This window comes from Callithrix jacchus, chromosome 6 (genome assembly GCF_049354715.1).
Source record: "Callithrix jacchus isolate 240 chromosome 6, calJac240_pri, whole genome shotgun sequence".
Taxonomy (NCBI): Eukaryota; Metazoa; Chordata; class Mammalia; order Primates; family Cebidae; genus Callithrix; species Callithrix jacchus.
The window spans coordinates 71,669,924-71,691,298 of record NC_133507.1 but is presented as its reverse complement, the minus strand read 5'-3'; the positions used below and the strand labels follow the sequence as shown (position 1 = coordinate 71,691,298).

The following is a 21,375-nucleotide window of genomic DNA, read 5'->3' as shown; positions in this document are numbered from 1 at the left end:
AACTCTTCCTTAAGCTTGAAATTTTATCAAAAATTAAAATTTAGAGAAAATGGTGGGGAGAAAGAAAAATATTATTATTGTTCCATATGATTTTTTTGAAGTGTTCCATACATCATGCACAAACACCTTCCCACTTTGGGCAAAATTAATTAATGTATATATCTTGGAGAAAGAAGCTTGTAAGTTTGCTCTGTTTAAGTAGAAGGGTCAGACCATACATAAGGCTCTGAGTTAGACTACGGAAGTGAATAGGCAGAAAAGAATGTAATCAGATGAGAATGTTGTCTAAGGTTTAATAGAATGTCAAGTTTTCTCGGCTTTCCTTCATTTCTGTTCATTCCTAAAGACTAAATAGAACCCAAATATGTAAGAATATTTTGCTTTTAAGCAGCAATACTTATGTTTCCTCCTTCTTCACCATCCTGCTAGACCTGGGGTCAGTGTGCATTTTGTGGAAAGGGTGGCAAATAATATATATTTCAGGCCTGTAGACCATACAGTCTCTGTTGGTGTCTATTCAACGCTGTCATTGCAGCACACAAAAGCAGCCAGAGACAAACAAATAAGCTTGGCTCTGTTCCAATAAAACTTTACTTACGGATGCAGAAATTTTAATTTCACATAATTTCTGCACAATGCAAATTCTTTTTTATCTTCTTTTTTCAACCATTTAAAAATGTAAAAACACATTCTTAGCTTGCAGGCAATGCAAAAAACAGGCAGAGAGCCAGATATAGACTAACCCAGGGAACAAAAGGGAAAACTTACAATTGAATTTTTGTGTCGGCTGCCCTTTAGCTACCTAGCTTAACTTTGGGGAAGGAAAGGGGCTCTCTTAGATGGTGTGAGGGGTTTGAGCAGCACTATACTCTTAAGACATTGAACAGAGTAGGAGTCTTCTCAGACCTCCAAGATTAAAGAAGCCCATGAGGTGCTGTAAGTAAGGAGGCTTGCTTCACGTTTGTAATCAGTGTGATTGAAGGAGTCATAATGAAGGAAATGGCAACTGGAAGCTTGGTCTGTTAGTCCAGTGTCTACTCAGAGTTGGAGAACAATGTCTTATTTGCTCCCTTCTGCAAGTTGAAGCCACTTTACTCATTGTCTGTGCTTTGAGGCCTTTACCTTGACAGATCAATCTCATGTTAATATATCTGTAGATTAAATTTGGTTTGCTTTCAGATATGAACTTGTCTTATTTAAATAAATGTATATTAGATGCTGATACAACAACTTCCTAAGCAATAAGCTTTATTTACAATAATTTATATCCTTTAATAATACCTTCCATAGTGATCCTGAACCACAATGTGCAGGCCTCATCACCGTGCTGTCCTCTGGACAGCCAGAATTTTCCTCCTAAACCTTTCCCACTATAAATGGCAAATGAGTTGAAAGCATATTCCCTCCAAAAAGAACTCATAAAAAAAAGACCTTATAGGGATGGAGACAGATATGGGGAAAGAGAAATATACAATATCCTCAATATTAAAAGTTTGTTAGGAGAAAGATTTACATTTGTTTCACATGGTCTCAAGCAATAGAAGGAGGACCAATGTGTACCAGAGACAGATCTGGGCTTACTATAAAAAAATAAAGGAATAAGAAAAGGAAAAGAAAAAAATTCTATAGCTATCCAAAGGTGAAATATACTGCCCTCAAAGACAGCAAGTTCAACATTAGGAGGTACAAGTGTACCTAGGATGCATGAAATGTAGGAACACTTAGTAGAGAAGTGGAAGAGATTTAAACATTAAAACAATTGAATTAGATGAATTTTAAGTTTTATGATCTTTAATACTTAGGCCTGACCATTTTGAGATGGTACTTTTTTCTTTGTTTAGAACAAAAAGGCAAACATAAATAACCAAGAGACAATTCCTTATTCCTCTAGTTTAACCAGAACTAAAACAAGTGTGGTTATTCAACTATAACAAATAGTCATTCAACTGTAACAAATCAAGGCCCTACCACTTACCCAGTAGTGGCTTCTTCTAGTTAGATTCCTCTTCTCAATGAGTATTTATTGAGATTGAGTTACCTACAGTGTGCCAGATGACACAAATTTCACTTCTCTTTACTGAAGAAAATAAAAATTTAACAAGTAATTATAATATAAAGTGAGCATTAAGATTGCACAGGAATAGGGCACTATAGTGGTTTTCAAATAGGATCATAAATTATTGGATACTCCTCTATTAAGAATTTGGATCTAAATGCCTTCTACTTGAATCTGGATGGGCCTTATAATTAATTTGACCAGTGGATAAAATACAAGTAACACTATGTAATTTCCAAGACAAAGTCATGAAAGCTATAAGGCTTTATGACTTTTTTCCCTTTTTTGTTGGAAGATAAGCTCTTGGAGCTTAGAGGCATTACATAGGAAGTCTGGCTCCTCTAAGGCTGTTATGCTTTGAAGAAGCCAAGCTTCAGTGGAGAGACGATGCATGGCCCTAAATGACAGCTCCCAGCTACACCCAGCTTTCTAGTCATCTCAGCTTAAACGAAAGAAGTCATCAGATTATTCCCTCCCCAGCCATGCAAGACTTCCAAGATGAAACTCTAGAAATTATAAAGCAGAGACAAACCATCCTCTCCATCCCCTGTCCAAATTCTTGACTCTGTCCAAATTCATCTCAACAGGCATTATGAAAACATGCACCAAGAAGACCTAACTTCAACAAGGGGCCAAAGAAGGTCTCACGGAGGAAGTCACGTTTGTGCAGAGAAATGAACACAGGAATGGAGTCAGCCCCAGGAATGTTCCCAGTAGAAGAAACACCCATCTGAAGACCCAGTAGAGTCAAAAGAAATCCTAGGGCCCTTGAGGAACTGGCACAGCCCAGCAGCCCAGCAGTCTGGAGAGGAGTGGGAGGGGCAGGAGTCTGGTGAGAGATTAAAGAGCTAAGCAGAGTCCAGCCATGGGCATCCCAGAGGCAACATTAAGGCAACTGAACTTTACCCATAGTGTGAGGAAAGACCACAGAAGGGTTTTCAGTATCTGAATGATATGACTGGCTGTGTTTGCTTCGGGGCAAGGCTGAAGTAGTGGGGCACTGTGGCTGTAATTCAGGTGAGAGAGGATAGTGGCCCTATCAGGGTGGTATCAAAGGATATCAGTATTCAAAAGGTAAATTCAAAGAATTTAATAAGCCTTTGACTGTAGATATGGGGAGTGAGAGAAGGAGGAGTCATCTTGGGTTTCTGATTGGGCAGTGAGTACATCCTGCTGTCATTTACAGAAAAGGAAATGCTGGAGGAAGAACAGGGTGGAGAGAGTGATGAATAGCTCTATCTGAGGCATGGAAAATATGAAGTGCCAGAGAGACATCCATATGGCAAAGCCCCAAAGACAGCTGGCTAAACATTGTAGATAGGGAAGAGGGTGTAGAGAGAACCAAATATAACAGTGTGTATTGTGCTCCAGGTACTTTATATACATTATTTCCTTTAATTCTGCTAACAACCACTTGGGTGTGCTCAGAGACGTAGGTAACTTGACTAAGGTCATAGAGGTAGGAAGTGGTAAGGTAGAGATTTTAAAACAGATTTTTCTTACTCCACATTAAAAAAAAGACAATCATAATGCCAGGTGACTCTTTTTAGGTGTGGAAGGCAGCAAAATCAGTATTTGGGAATGCCTCTCCAGTCAGTTTAGTGAGTGACCTGAACAGCCAATAGTATGAACACAGGCCAGAACAGGAGAAAGCCATCCAGCTGGTCCAGGCCATGATGCAGACACCAATGCCACTTGACCTTGAGGCAGAGGGTTCACTGGTGCCCTGGTGTATTCTGGGTGACTAGAACATCTTATAGAGCATGTCAAAACCTTTATAGGTTCTTACATAGTAGAGACCCTCAGGGTTTTGCAGCCCAATCATGCCTTCTTTGCAAGTCGTAATTTTTCTTTTACGATCTAGCTCTTGAATCACTATTGGACCCTGGTGATCATTATGATTAACTAACATTTGTCAAACAGATACATGTGGTAGGCATTGTAGTGTTTTCCATGTTTTAATGTATTTATTCCTCACAAGAACCATATGAGGTATGTAATTTTTTTTACCTCCATTTCATAAACAAGGGTTTGGCTCCTGACCTTAAGACACCAGGTAACAATGAGACTCTAGCTATTCCAATGAGCTAGGTGTCATCTGAGCCACCAGATACATCAAGCAGTGCCTAAGCAGTACCAGCTCATGAAACGAATGTGGAATGGGCCTGAAGACCCAGGTAATTTACAGACAGGCAGCTGCCACTCAGCCTGCCACTCATGCCACAGTGACACCCCTCCTTCAACCCACACCAACAGCCCCTAAGACACCCTCTGGAAAAAAAATGAGCCAATTTTACAGCTGTATCTACACATGCACTGGTGCAGACAGAAGCAGAGTGCATGTATGTGTATACGTAAATAAAAAAGCATAAATGTATATTTATATACATATACACATACATACAGACACGCACATATATATATTTTTTTCAGAGGTAGTCCCCCAACAGAATAAGCTTCAAGTGCCTGGAGTTCTATTGTATCCACCACAGAAGTGGCATTTTGTAAAAGCTACCATTTTATTTCTCCTAGTCCATGGCTTTATTCTCCTTCCTTCTTTTAACCACACCTGCTAAGTTTTTGCCTACCTAGCCCTGCAGCTTCATAAAATCTTTGCAAAGTTTATACCCAAAAGGCTAGTATTTCATTACTAAAAACTGCTTAGTAAAACCCCCAAGAGGTTAGTAATAAAGATATCAATAAAGTATATACTAGTTGCCTCCATGTCACTCACAAATACTGTGTGAGGTACTGGAGGACACAGCATCCTTTGCTGCTGAGGAAGACCTGCAAAGCATTTACCTCTGTATTTAGGTATAAAGGTTGAATGGGAGAAACATGATGCAGTTTGAAAACAACCTTATGCTCCAACATAAACCTTCAAATATCTGTAGCACTAGTTATGTACCAAAATAAAAGTCTATGTTACTGAAGAGGAGAATTTGAGATAACTGATTCTCAAAAAGATCATAGCACCTAGATGTTCTGTTTGGAATTGCAGCATCTGTGATCATTTCCTTGACACATACATATGAAACAAAAATAATGGTGTGCCCTAAAGGGATGCAATAATGCTCATTTTATACATTAAAAATGTATTCTAAAGCGTTTCTGAATGTTGTCTGGCCTCTACAAGACACATACCTGCTGACATTCCATTTTATGACCCAAACAAGTAAATGCAACAGACAAATCAACTTAGTGTACGACGAAAATCCAGCATTTTTTCAAATGAACCAAGATTTCCAAAATCAATATCAAATTTGTAAACAACGAAGTAAAAGCAGCATAAACTACTCAGCAAATGACATGCTTCAATTGCTTGTGGTTTAGAAGGAACCACAGGTGTACAGTCAACTTGGTGTACAGTCATCAGGAGCTAAATCATCATCCAAGACCTCTGGAATGACCCTCAGCTGTGCCATCTCTGCCCAGCTGGTGCTCTGTCTGCCCACTGGCGCAAGCTTGATTGTTCATTTTCACATCAAAATGCTATATATTGCTTTGTCCAAAAATTTCTTAGCTTCTCTGTCAATCATGCTTACTTAGCTAAGCTCCATTTGATAAACACTCCAGTCATATCCAAATAATCTGTATATCCATGTCCCAATGTATGAACACACACATCTCCCACAATCAGTTGTGTTATACTGAGAAGCAGGTCATAAGTACTATTATTATTATTACTGTTGGCCACCAGTGAGGTTTCTTTCTATCATTTAAATTACCGCTAACTTGCAAAACATTTCTAATATACATACAAAAGACAAAACAGACAGTCCTATTAAGAACTGTATTTGTTTAATGGTTCACAGTGATCTTCAGACTACATCATTTGGCACATCCATTTGGAATGGGGATTTGGTTGACAGAGACTTAATGAACAAGAGCATCCTCACTAATTTTGAGAAATCTCATGCTGAGAAGCAAAAACATGACAAATGTTTGTAAAAATTTCTGATTAAGTCACTTTACTAAACATACTCTTTAAAGATCTCAAACATTAGACTGTGAACTCACTTTAAATATCTTTAATGCCTTCCAATACAACATGTTGAAATTTGCACATCGTTAAGAAAAGACATGGAAAATAGACAGAAACATCTGGTTTTGTTACTTAGAAAGTGCAACAACTGTCAATTCCCTGATGTTGGCAAGCACCTCAAAATACACACTAGATTTGCAAGGCCAATTTAGCGTTAGAAAGGCAGCTGGCTCTAGTCTCTTCCTTCCCTGATGGTCATTGACATCTTAAACTTCAAATGTTTACTGTTTTACAACACAGAAAAATGCTGTTATTTCGGAAAAAATAACCTAAATCTAGTGCTGTTTTTTTTTTCTGTAGAAAGCAATGTGTTCTCCACTAAACACATACACACACATACATACATAACTGGGCAACTAGAAAAAAAATTATGCAAAATTTTTGCTTGAAGAGGTTTTCTGAAACTGATAAAGTCTTCCACGAATACAAGTTTTACCTATATGACTTCTCTGAACTCAGTGAGGGTATTGCCTGGGAAAAGAGAAATTATGGGTATTTCTACACAAAGTGGAATTGTCTCAAGAAACCAGTAGATGACTTTGGGCCCATACTTCAGAAAGTGTAGAGATAACTCTAGCACAATGGTTGTTAAATTTTGCTGTACTTTCAAATCCCCTAAGAAGTTCCCAAAAATGTGGGGGTCAGAATTTTCCCCAGAGATATGAATTGAGTTGGGCTGGGGTCTGGCCTAAGCATCAGGACTTTCAAAAGCTCCCCAGGTGATTCTAATGTGATGGAACAACAGCTGTTCTAGTATTACATGAGCATTGACTGATAAAGTTCCTAGAACCTGTAGCATCCGTTTGTTGATTGTACCCAACTTCCATTTGTTATTGGTTATGAAATGATATCTAGAGGAACTAACTCCTTAGCTAAGTAAATCTGCCTTTAGAAATCTTTAAAACATTTTTAAAACATTAAAATTAGCACAAAGTAAAACAAGAAAAGCAAGCTATTTGTTACATTACAAGAAAGAGCAATGGAGATAAATAAATGAAAGACCACAATTATAATTATCCTTATTAAAGCAATAATTGGCAAATACAGAGGAAGAAGATTGTTAACTACAAGAGAGCTGAACTTCAGAAAAGTTAGAGATTAAACATTGCAATAAGCATTTTCAAAATGTCATAATGTAAAGGGAGAAAAGGTCCCTGTGCTTGGAAGAATGGTATAATTTCTGCTTGCTTGCTCTGCAACATTCACTGATAATAGAAAGCAATGATGCTAAGGATATACAACAAATGAGATATGACCATTACATAGCCTAGCTTTCTACTTTTCCCTGTGCATAGAATCTGTCACTACCCAACATACAGAATACTCAGTAAAGAAAGTTTCTGGAAACAGGATAAGTGTTTAAAATCTCCTGAAAATAAAATAAACATATACATCAAAGAATCGCTGAAGCTGGACAGAACTCTGCACTGCAGTGACCTGGGCACCAGCACTGATCTCGACAAGGTTAGGTAGGACATCAGTCAGAGCCCTGCCGAAAAGAAAGAACAACCACTGTATGCGAAAGAGAGACAGTTTAGCTCTCGGGAGTGGTGGGGTTGGGGACAGGGAGAAGACCTTGGGCAAAAACTAACAGGAGGGCAAAATGGCAAGGCTTTGGAATGGCTAGAAAGAAACCTGGAGTGTAGAATTACAGAAACTAAACAATACAAAGAATAAACATTGTGGTAAAAATAATAGTAACAAGAATAAAAGACAAATATATGTTCTCTTGTCTGTTTTGAAGACTGTCATTTGTTATCCCCAAAACTAAAGGTATCTTTCACTTAATACTCATATTTTGATTAGTATTTTAACTTTTATACATTTCGCTATCCAATTTGCCCACCAATTTGAAGCTCACAGCAAGACCATCAATGAAACTGAAACTTGCCTGTGGCAAGCACCCCAACATCCACCAATTCATTGTTAAAACATCAAAAATGAAACGAAAACTACTAGAAATTAGGTAATAAAAACACAATATTTCAAAACTTAGAATATGGCTAAAAATATACAGGAAAAAAAGCCTATAGCCAAATGAATTGATTATGAAATAAAATACATCAAAAACAAAATGTCTAAAGTTTTCAGCCCAAGAGGCCAGAAAAAGCACAATAAGGCATGTTTCACTCTTTGTCTTCCTCAGACTCCATCCCTGATGACATGAGTCATCAACTCTAAGTCATGCCAATACTTCACACACATCTGTCAGCTTTTGTAGCACTTCTGCTTCCCACTGCCACTTTCTTAGTTCAGATACTTTTTCTGAGAGCTTACTGAAGGAAACTTATAATTAGCTTCTTGGTAACCAATTTCTACCTATGTCAAAAATAATTTCTGCCCTCACCAGAAAAAAAAAAAAAAAACCTGAACTTGTCTAAAGGACCTAGCAGAAGTCTAGAACTACAGAGCTATTTGGAAGCATGTCCCAAGGCGGGAGGTTGAATTTAGTATATGTGTCAGCTCTCCTTAATAAAATTTCAATACAAAAAAAAAAATCAACAAAATTTCTAAGTGAAATTTGACATAAGAATAGCTAAGATATTTTTGAAAAGAACAATGAGTGAACGCTTGTTCTACTAGATAGCAAAACAGAATAATTAAAACAGCATGGTGTCAAAGTAGAACTACAAACATAGACCTGTTTTTATTTAGTCTAATCAAGAGTCCATATGGATATAAAATATAATTAGAAACATAATATATAACAAAGGTGGCATTTTAAATCAGTGGGTAAAGATGAATCATTAAATAATTGGTGTTGAGATAGCCAGATATCAATTTAGAACAATTTAGGTCATATCATTCATTAAAATAAGTTCCAGATGGCTACAGAACTAAATTTTAGAAGAAATATGAATAATATACACTATTTTTAAAGAATTAGGTAGGTTTATTTGCAGAGATGCCATGTATCATTTTGAAGTTTGTGCTTTACAAAAATGATCTATGACCAGAGGTAAAATGAAGCATGACATCCAGCTTTGCCTCTGCTTGTCAAGCTGTATGCCATGGTTCAGAAGGGAGTCTTTTCCTAATTTGTCCACCTGAAGTAGGAGCTCTATGCACTCTGCCACCAGAAGGAGGCATCTTTTTCTAACTAGTGCAAAGAACTTACATGCCAGCAGCAACCTACAAAGAGAAGTTAGTAGTAAATAGTTGATTTGTACCTACATAAATGCGTTTTTTTACACAAATGGTTGCTATAGACTGAATGTGTCTACTCAAAATTCATACATCGAGGGCCTAACCCCCAATGTGACAGTATTTGGAGATGGAGTCTTTGGTAGTGGAGGCCTCATGGTGGGAATTGCACCCTCATAAGAAGAGACACCCAAGCCCTTGCTGACTCTCTCTCTCTTCACCATGTGAAAACAAACCAAGAAGGCCCCACTCTGCAAGCCAGGAAGAGAGCCCTCACTGGAACCTGACCATGCAGGCACCTTGATCTTGGGGGTCTAGCCTCCAGAACAGTGAGAAAATAAATTTCTGTTGTTCAAGTCACCCAGTCTATGGTATTTTGTCATGATGGTCCAAACTAACTAGTACAGTGGTATTATATTGTTAAATGTATTGAGCTTTTTGTTGCTGTTCTTAAACTTCATTTTAATAGGTACATATAAAAGAGATAGCATGTATGTATGTGTTTAAAAATGATGAAAGCAATGACTTAGAGAAGAGACTGCATGAGGGTAGTGGTCAAGGACACGTCTGTTTTAACTTTAAAAAAAATTTATAAAAATGTCCTTACTATTACATGTTTTATTTATCATATTTTAAAAATATTTATTTTAAATCTACCTATATATATGTACCTACATAAAATCAAGTTTAAGAACAACAACAAAAAGCACAATACATTTAACAATATAATACCATTGTATTAGTTAGCTTAGGCCTTCATGACAAAATGCCATAGACTGGGTGACTTGAACACAGAAGATTACTTTCTCACTATTCTGGAGGCTGGAAGCCCAAGATTAAGGTGCTAGCATGGTCACGTACTGGTGAGGGCTCTCTTCCTGGCTTGAAATGTAGCCTTCTTGCTTTAATATTTTGAGAAAAAATATGTTGGTATTTCATTTTATAAAAGTATATTGATAGCAATTGTTTATTTTTAATGAATACTGTGTTCCAGGCAGTCAATGTGTTACATTCAAAATATCATTTGATCCTTGTAACAATCTTAAGAACTAGATACTGTTTATATCCTCAATGTACAGATGAGGAAACTTAAGTACAGAGAAGTTATATAACTCATCCAAAGGTCAGGTGGCTATGAAGGATAGAGCCAGACATAATTTAATTGATTGAGAAGGTATATCATTTTTTCATGTTGAACCACATGAAATTGCCAATGCTCAACCATTCTGACCTACAAAAATGAAATTTTATGTGGTTCAAAGAAATATATCAGTTTATTAATATTGTTTTTAAGAAATATAATATTATAATTTAAAAATAGAAAAGGGAAGTAAATGACAAGTTTTCAAAGCCTCAAAGATATATGTGCGTGTTCTGAACACACATCTGGAAACTACTTCAAGCCATCTTATTCTGATATGAAAAGAACTGTCCATAGTTAAAATATCAAATACAAGGTTTATGAATTGTATTTCAGTAGTACAGAAAAATGTTTTAACCAATCAACCAAATTTCTTAGTGCTAGGTAGTTATGAAAGAAGACAATTTCTAGTTACTATCAAAAGCAAAAACTACCTGCAATTTTTGTATGTTGAACTCTAATCTCCCTAAGTCACAAAATGAGAAATATACTTCTATAATATAATCAAAAATTTTTTGAGAATTATTTCTTTTGTATATCCTGATATTTTAAAGCCCTTTTCACTGATTTCCCATTGGCAAATAAGCATTTGACTCATAATTATCTGAATCTACAGCATTTTAACAAGAATTGAACAAAGAGATTATAGGCCTTTAAAAGTTGATCAACTCAGTCCTTAGAAGTTATCAAGTTCAATTTTACAGAGGACAAAACAGAGCCTTGTGGAGGTTACATGACAGACTTTCCCAAGGTCATGTACAATTCAAAGGAGAGTCAAGACTAAAACCTTGGTCTCCTGGCTCCTAGTCTTTAGTACTCTTTTTAGTATCTTATAATACGCCTATTTTTTCCTGTTATGTAATGTAGATTAATCTGATTTTCCTTTTCTTCTTTTTCAGCAGAAGTTCTGAATCAGCTAATCTTGATAATTATTGGGACAGGAAGCAAAAGACTGAAATGACACTGTAATCAAAGACGCTCCCTGACGTAATTTTAGTGGAAGCCTGTTTTCAAATGCCGGAACTACATATCTGCTCTGTTTTTTCCATTCCTTTTAATTTCTGTAGCTCTCTTTTGTTTTGCTGGGATAGCTTCAGACTGATCAACTTGCCTTTGCCTTGCTCTTTAGTATTTAGGTGTTTGGGAATTCTTCTTATCCACCTCCTTGTTTCTGACCTGTGTCCACTTAGGTCTTGGTATGGTTTGTTAATATGGGTTCTCATTGGTGGCTTCACCTTCTAACCAGAGCTCTGGCTTTGCTATATTCGTGGTTCTCTCAATAATAGATTATACTAAACTTGAAAATCCTGAGGTACCTGGAAAATAATGTGCGTTTCATCCAGAAAATCCTTAATGCTTAGCATCTGTTTGAAACTCCAGATTTAATCTACAACCTTGGTGATTAGAGTTTGAGATAACTGTCACGTGAGTCACAAAGGAAGCTTCCTAGATACAATTGAACCTTATTGTATCAAATGGTCATGCTGTCCAAAGTTACATGTAAGTCTGAGGGGCAATTTTAAAAATAGGCTTTATTTGTTATAGTAATTTTAGTTTCACAGTGAAATTAAGCATAGAGTTCCAGAATTCTTCTTTTTCAGTGACTAACTTAGGTAAATTTATCAAGGAAGCTCACTATTTCAAGGAAATTTACTCTAATTTATGTTACAAAATGAGGTATCTTTCTTCTTTATCTCTTGTGAAAATCACTAAGGAGCTAGCTAAATTAGACAACTATGTCAGTTATCAATGTATTGTTTCACAGCTCTAAGTCCACCCTTCATTGTCTGCTCTCTGAAAATGGAGGTGGACCCTCTGTCTATCCCTTGGAACTGGCAAAATATTAAGTGGTGTCAGGAAAGGGTGCTTGGAGGACACTGCAGAGAAAGAGAATTTCCTTCCTGGTTTGTGTGTTTATGCCTTCTTGTTCCTACAGTACAGCAGCCAGCAGCACTTGTAGGGGACACAAGTCTTGCTGTGTTCATGGAGTTCCAATGGCACACCTATGATCAGTGTCTCATCAAATTTCAGAGGTACTTCCATACTCAGATTTCCACTGAGCCTTGCAAACATTTCAATAGTTGGTTTCCAGTGTTGTCCTGCCCACACCCAAGTTGGGTGTTCCCTGTTTGCCTAGTGACTACTGAACTAGCTCTGCTTGACCCACTCAAGAACTTCTCCATCATTCAGAGGGTCATAATCATAGCTTCTATAGTAAGGTCTGAATCCCAACCATGGAGAGGGCTCCTCAATTCCAAACTTGTGTCTTCCATGGGAACCCTTCTTCAGCCCTAGGGTATTTTTTAGCATGCTATTTACTTCTTTATATAAGAAGGATTTCCTGTTAGAGTTTCTCATTCTTTCTATTAAACTTTTCCTGTTCATTTCCCTGTTTTTTGTCTCCTGATTGACCCTAACTGATAAAGTAACTTTGGAAAAAATAACTTAAATCTCTTATTGTACTCATATGTAAAATGAGGAGACTGGGCTATTTGATCTCAAATGTCCTTTCCAGTTCTAAACTTACATATTACTAGGAATTTCCAGTTTTTTCATGTATTGCACATGCCCTAAGTATGCTATAACAAACACGACACAGCATTGTATAATTGAGGTATGTAATTGTAAACCACCTCCAAATTTCAAAGACTAGGTTGAAGACAAGAATGTAAAATATCTCATTGATAATTTTTGTATTAATTTCGTGTTTAAATGATAATATTTGGGGGTATATTAGGCTAAATAAAATATATTATTATTAAATTTTATAACATGGATAGTAGAATATTTAAAATTACATACATGGTCACGTATTTCTGTTGCATAGCGCTAGTATATACTGTGTTTGTGTACTGTCTCCCCACTCTCTGTCACAGTAAATGGGTCTTTCCTCTTATTTGAATAATGTTTTCCCCTTCCTGGGTCAAAAGACAGTTACAGCAGCAGCTACTATCATTTTATGCACATAGTGGGTAATCAAATACTATCAAATCCTCTGTGAGGGTTTTAACTAGGAAGCTATCTAAGGAACAAAATGAAAAACCAGAGGTTCATGTATGAATATGAGAATTTAAAATGCATTATAGATATCATTGTATCCATTTGTGAATATAAATATTGACAGGATACATTAAGTATAGATAAATGTTCCCTCTGATATTATTTATTCGATCACATTACAAAAGACTCCATTCACCACCTCTATTACCACACAATTTAAAATTTTCTTTTACCTGTCTCTGTCTTTTAGTGACTGTTCGGCCATTAATTTCTTCAGTTCTTCTAGGCGCTGAAGATCTCTCATTTCCATTTCTTGCCACTTCTGTTGTTTCTTAGCCCAGTATTTTTTAATCTATTGTATAAATGTTACATAAAATTTAAATTAACAACAGATATGTAAAAATGAGGGGAAAAGCCATAACATTATCCATTGGTTCATATTGCAAAATTGAATTTAAAGGGCACTTCATCTTTTTTGTTTCATAGATATGCTTATAATATATTGGCAACAGAAAAATAAATTAAAGCACGAAGATATATGCCCTGAGAAACTGCAAGGTTTAACAATTTCCGCAGTGAATGGAAATATAACTTGTGCTGAGACCTAAGGTTTTAATCTATGGCTAAAATAATCGACTTTCCAGAGAACCACAATAAAAGTATGTTATTGTCTCTAAAGTATATGATCTACCTGTTACTCAAGAATATTTTTATCTTCTTGTAGTAATGCAGTCTTTAACAAATATAGCATTAAAACTATTTTTACTCTAAAAGCATTAGTTTATTTATGCTAATGGACAGCAGGATGTTGAAAGCTTTATGCTTCTGGGGAAGTGGCAGGAGATAGGTGGGAGGAAGGAGGTAAAGAGCAAATTAGCAGGGTTGTGGTATAAAGTAGTTCTGACTTATGTGGTAAAATAAAGGTCAAGCTTATCAAGTGCACAACGGTGAAAGCAATGTTATTATTAGGCCTGTTTCACTTCCCTTTTCTGGAAATGGAAGCAAAATGAGAAAACCAGAAGTACATACAAGCTGTTTTCAGGGAGCTGAAACCCTTATTCAGGATTTCCCAATGTGATGGGATAATTAATGTTTATTTGACAGAGGCCCATACCACTCTGGCCTGCCATGTTGGGTCTGGATCAAGAGACTGGCTCTTACAGGTGAGTATCTCAATGGTAAACGATGAGTGACGACTGGCAGCAGGGGTCTGCTGTAGAGGCTGGGCTAGCCTTACCCCCGAGGTGGCATTTCCTATTTGGAGAGAGAAGTGAGTAGGAAAATCTAAGTGGTTTCCTGACTTGCCCTAGCAACATGGTCTCTGATTTCTGGGAGAACCAAAAGAAGCATCCCAAGCACCATAGCCAAAGACATAACGACTCTGCAGCCACAACAGCAACATCTGTTCAATGTTTAATGAATAACTAAATAAGCCCAATGTACAGTAATATCCACTCCAGAGATGACGGAGCTCTGGATTTAGAGAGAACAGAGATAAAGCTAGAAAGGCAGCAGCCCCAACAATGACGGAGAGTGAGAGAGAGGGTGTGCAGGAGAGAGAGGAAATATTGATTGATAAGGAGTGTTCTGGAGTTCTAACTGTGTAGAATTAGTAGAAAGTATATTTTAAATGTCTAACTGATAAATGCCAGGAAATTCTACTAATGACAGACGTGGAAATGTTAGAAATGATTATATCATCTCCATCTGGGAATTATAAGCAATCTTTATTTTATTCTTTTTTGCATTACCTTATTTTTGCAATGAATACATATTTCTTTTATAATCAGAAAAAAATTAAGCTACTTCAAAACAAAAAATTTTTTAAAAGAACAAATATTGAATCAGAGTATTTTTCTCTGGGTTAAAACAGACCAGTAATATTTCCTTACTCCCAGGATTGGCCTTAGAGGAAGTCACTGGCTCTTTTGTAGACAATCCCTTGACCACAAGCAGAACAACCCCAGGTTGCTGGCATCCTCATATTTCTGACACCACTTGATACACTGTCCTATGCAGGCTCCAAATGTATGTATGTTATTCCTGGAGCTGTTTTCAATCTCAAGACCAATTATTTCCATCTTTGACTCTCTGGTATCTTCAGGCATTGCTAAAGTATAAATGTTTCTCTCTCTCTCTCTCTCTCTCTCTCTCTCTCTCTCTCTCTCTCTCTCTCTCTCTCTGTCTCTCATCCTTTTCAGTGTTTTCTATTGGGTCATTCAGAAAACCATTTCCTTGTTTTCATTGAAATTCTCTTGAGTGAAGGATACTCATATTCTGATACCCCATGTGCCATGGGGCTGAGAAATAGCTTGGGCATTTTCCTTATTGTTAACTGCAAGTTTCAGACCATTATGATATATACTATTCCTTCTCCCTTTGGTGTTTACACTACCTGGATATAGCACCTTCTACCTGTCTTTGTCATTGGCATGTGTAAATTTCCAAGTCATTCCCAAATTCTCATCAAGAATTCAGACACTCGAGTCACAGCCTTCTCAAACGCAGGCAACTTTAGCCTGTCTGAATGCCCTCCAACCTTCCTAGGCAACTTCAGCATCTGTCTGAATGCCCTTCCAACCTGTTATTCTCATCATTCCATGACTTCCTCCATTCTATGGAACTTCTTCTTTCTCCAGGATTCTATTATCATTGAAAACAGTCCCAACTCAGCAATCTTGAATTATAACAATAGACTCTGTGACCAGAACCAACCCTCCCCACTTCCCATCATCCTCTGGGCTCTGATTATACAATGCGGTTTCCCTAATGCAGGTCTCATCACAAGGCTTTCCTAATTAATATACTTTTCTTCTCTCCCACTAGGCTGCAGGAATTGCGATATATTCAATTAATATGTCTAAAACATAGCATTTACTTAATAACCATTTGATTGATGACACAAATGTGAGAACTAGTACTAAATGTATGGTTTCAATTGAATCTTTAATGACAATAACCACTGATTTGTGAATTCCGGGACAATGCCTCTCAATTTCTCATAGTGATATTCTAAAACCTGTTCACTATGTTCAGCTCCTTGCCTGCTGCTATTTCCTCACTTTCATCAGAGCAAATAGAAGCTCTACAAGATACCTTTCTTAATGTTCAGCCTGACAGAAGAAGAGGTATTCTTCCTTCTGTTCAAGACTAATGCTTCACCAGGGCTGCAGATCCCATTCCCAATTCCACCTTATTCATAGCCTCCCTCCTCATCTGTCCCCTCTCTGCCCTGTACCTTCGGCTTCTTGCTCTTTGCTGCATCGTTCTCACATGGAATTAAACATAATTTTATCCCATTACAGTAATTTAGAAATTCTTTAGCACCCCAAGATTATAGCATCACACCTTTCATTGTCTTCTTTGGCCAAGCATCTTAGAATACTTGCTTTCTTTCATGTGTACATCTTCTATTTCACTCCTCACCCGTGGTATTCCTACCTCTGTGTTCCATTCCAAAGTCACTGCTCTCACCAGTGACTTCCGGAGGATAAGATTAAATATCCTTTTCAATTACAATTTTACTTGATGTCTCTGTGAATTTTATTCCATTAACCCTTACCTATAGTATTAAACTGTTATTGACTTTGCGGCTTTGACATTCATTTGTTTAACAAGTATTTATTGAGCACATAATACTGGTGCCTGAAAAGAAATAAAGACTCTGCCTTGTGGAACTGAGACTTTCTAGAAAGGGAGAAAGCCAGTAAATGAATGAATGAATTGGATATCACATGTTGTATTAACTTCTAAGAAGGGGATAAGTAGGATGATAATTTAGAAAAATTTGAGTAGAATTAGTAGAAGGTATATTTTAAATGTCTTAAATAGGACATTTGGATGAAATGCGATTTGGTTGAAAACCTGGTAGATAGGTGGGTGATGAAAAATGAGAACACATGGACACAGAAAGGGGAGTACTAAACACTGGGGTCTATTGGGGGGAAAAGGGGAGGGCCAGTGGGAGGGGGAGGTGGGGAGGGATAGCCTGGGGAGAAATGCCAAATGTGGGTGAAGGGGAGAAGAAAAGAAAGCACACTGCCATGTGTGTACCTACGCAACTGTCTTGCATGCTCTGCTCATGTACCCCAAAACCTATAATCCAATAAAAAATTAAAAAAAAAAAAAAAAAGAAAACCTGGTAGATAAGAGTGAAACAGCCATGGGAAAATATGGAGGGGAGTACTTTGGAAAGAGGGTGCAACAGCATTGGATGGGGAAGACCTCACATATTTTGGGAACTGGGAAGAGGCCAGGGAGCTGGAGCAGGTGGTATAAGTTAAGACTAGAAGAGAGATTGGAGAGCTAGCTGCCTGGGGGTTAGATGATTAGGCCAGGATGTAGCTCTCGAAACAAGGAAAAGCCATTGAAGTGACTAAAGCAAATAGTAGCATGGTCTGACTTACATTTTAAAAAGAGAGCTCTGTCTATGAAGTGGAGCATAGGTAGTAGAGAAGCTAAGGAGAAACAGGGAAACCAGACAAAAGGAAAAGGCAAAGGTGGTCCCTTACACTCAGGAGATGGAGTCAAATGTTCAGAACTGAGATGTGTTTTTGAGTAGAATCAGAGGGCTTATTGAGGGATTCCATGTGAAGATTGGAGGAAAGAGTAATCAAGGATGATTCCTAGGTATTTGCTTGAACAGCTGGTTGAATGGTGATACTATTAACTGAGATAGAAGATTGGGAGAATAACAGGCTTGGAAAAGGAAGACAATTGGGAGCTCAGTTTTGAACACATAACACTTGACAGGCCCAGAAGACTTCTAAGTGGAGGGGCCAGACAAACATCTGAAGTCACAAATGGGTGGCTTAGGGAAGAACTCATTGTTGGAGACCCAAATAAAGGAGATAGCCACATAAACAGTATTTGACGCCAGAGGACTGGATGAGATCTCTAGGATGAGGATGTAAACAGGAAAGAGAAGGTGGTCACGCACTCTGATGCTTATTTGCTTTTCTGCACAGCTTTCTCTACTAAAATGACTTAATTTCCCTCTTCCATTTGTGAAGCTTACTCTGTCTTTAAGACCAGAACAAATGTCACCTCCTCTTGGAACCTTCTCCTGAACCCACAAAAACAGTAGCTCCATCCATGGCACACCAATGGCTTATAGTTTATGACCCTCCTTTGACTACCTGAATTCCTTGATTTTTTTTTCATGAGGTTCTGCCCCTGGATCTTTACCAATGTATCTGGGCATTTACTACATGCCTGAAAAGTTCTGCCCTCTCTCATTGTTTGGTAAATCTTTCCTATCCATCCTAAAGACTCAGTTTTAGCATTGCCTTTTCAGGCTTCCTCCTTCTCCCTCTCCTCCAGACATAGTGTACCTTCTAAGGCACTATTTGTGTGTTCTTAACATAGCATTCTCATATTGATCTGCATTATTTATCTTTGTATCCTTAGTACCTTGTATCATGTCTAACACATAAGAGGGTATGATTGATCACTCTTAGGTAACTGGAAGCTTCTTCTGGTCTCTGGTCCAAGAATAACAAAGTTGTACATGGGAACCAGGCCCGCAGTTTTCTTTTCAGGATGGTAAAGGCTGAACTAAGTAATTCCCTAAGGACAGTTCCATTCACTTTTTATCAGTTAATTTATCCTACAATGTATGTGTATCAATCCTGTAATTGATAGACACAGGAAGTATGTATCAAAAATTCATAGCTTTTCAAGCCTCAAACTGACATCAAGACTAGGATATTTAGTCCTTTGGGACATTTGTTGAGATAGAGATTTACAATGCACTGATTTTTGGACTTTTTGAAGGATCCTTATAATGTTCCAATAATAGAAGAATCAGAAAGTCAGCATATGATAAGAGTTGAATTTATAGCTTGTGTCTTTACTTTCACATGAGGTTTACAGAAAAACAAAACAAGCATGCATTATTCCTTATCTCCCCTTATTATTCTTCTGATTTGTATTGAATGCAAGATGTTTCTTTTCACAATCTCACATTTCGTTCATTTTGGTAAAGTTAAGCAGTAAAACTGTAGAAAACTATATTCACCATATAGATTTCAGAGCCAAAATAATGTCATGCTATTTTTCAGAGTCTAAGATCATTTTTACAACCTACCTTACTTTTGTAATCTTTCAAATATTTTTCCTATTAAAAACTACACTTGTAAACAGAACTTTTATAATAGTAGCTCAAAGTTTAATTTTAAAAAAAGTTGCACCAGTATTATACAACCATTAAATTCAACATGAAATAAGAATTTCTTATTTACACACAGGAAGCAGAAAGTTAGGACAAAAGGATTAGAGTAGCAAACAGTTGGTCTCTTATTTCTTGCTGTGTAGTGTTGAATCTTTGAACAAATAGATTCCGTACATTGTTGTGAGGTCATTATCTCTGACCTGTGACTCATACAGAAGGAGGTCATAACACTTAACCAGACTCATAAAAGATATGAAATAGGAAGTTCAAAACATCCAGTTCCAGTCCCCATAAACCATTAAGATAAAGCATATTTTTATTCCATTTTCTAGATTCTAATTAGATAGTTCCTTGCATCTTAAAGATCTACATTTTAAGGTAGGGAGTAGAATGTGCTTCTTAGAGGCTGGGAATGGCTAGGGGCAGGGGATGAGAAGTTGCTTCAGGTATACAAGACAACAGTTAAGTATAATGAATAAATTGTAGTGTTCACTGGCACCAGTAGGATGACTGTTGTTCATGATGATTCATTATGTATTTCAAAATAGCTAGAAGAGAATATTTGGAATGTTCCCAACACAAAGAAATGATACACATTTGAGGTGATGGATATCCCAATTACCCTGACTTGATTATTACATGTTTTATGCATGTATCAAATATCCCAGGTACCCCACAAATGTACAATCATTATTACATGTTTTATACATGTATCAAATATCCCAGGTACCCCACAAATGTACAATCATTATTACATGTTTTATACATGTATCAAATATCCCAGGTACCCCACAAATGTACAATCATTATTACATGTTTTATGCATGTATCAAATATCCCAGGTACCCCACAAATGTACAATCATTATTACATGTTTTATGCATGTATCAAATATCCCAGGTACCCCACAAATTTGTACAATCACTATGTATCAATTCTTTAAAAAGATCCCTTTTTTTGGCCTAGAATATGCAACTCCACACAAAAAGTATGTTTTATGTATAACATAGCATTGTTATATGTACAAATATAACAGAACATCTTAATATAAAAGTATTCTCTTTTACTGCAATTTTTTTCCACGAACTTCATTTAGATCATTGATGGTCCCTGCATCCCCTAAAATCACCACCAATTGAAGTATGACCCCTCTTCCTATATGATCAATTTTACAATCATCTATAGTTTGCCACATAATTGTTCACAATATTGTGTAAACTTCTGAATGGTAAGGAGTGTGCCTTGTACTATCATATTTATTTGGATCTAATATTGCACCTTTCAGATGAGAGATATGAGGTATACATTTGCTAAACTGATCCAATGAAAAAGAATATAGAAAGATAGCATTGCCCAAAATACTTTTCTTGTATCAGCTCATATAAATCCAAAAACACCTGAATAGGCAACTTTTCAAACCGTGAGCCAATTCATTGAGTCATGCAGGGGTGTGGAGGTGCAATTAATCCCAACAGAGAATGGGGACCTGGTACTTCCCTAGGTCAAATTGCTCATGGGAGCCAGATTAAAGGTATTTCATGCTTAAGATGGGCATTCAGTCACTCCTACTCTCAAAATCTTTCAGCCAACCTTATCTCTTCTGTAGTTTGATGGTATAGAGATCTGTGTGTGATTCAACCTAGGACTGGTTAAGTTTCTGAATAGAAAACTGGCTTCAAAAGAATTACCTTCTAGGGCATTTATTATGCAAAAGTGGGAAAACTCTCTACATAAGTAAGAAACTAGAGTTAATATTTGGTTTTCAAAATAGACAGTCAATTTGGCAATCATCCTACCTGGTTATTTGAACTTAATGG

General features: G+C 36.9%; 1 protein-coding gene across 9 annotated transcripts in view; it reads right to left on the bottom strand.

Moving 5' to 3' along the window:
* CCDC148 (coiled-coil domain containing 148) overlaps positions 1-21,375 on the bottom strand; it is a 297,672-nt gene that overhangs the window by 44,930 nt on the left and 231,367 nt on the right. For all 9 annotated transcript variants that reach the window (XM_078327716.1, XM_078327714.1, XM_078327718.1 and 6 more), the window contains one exon: positions 13,620-13,738. In XM_078327716.1, the coding sequence (XP_078183842.1) occupies positions 13,620-13,738 (119 nt within the window). The remainder of the gene's footprint in view (positions 1-13,619; positions 13,739-21,375) is intronic.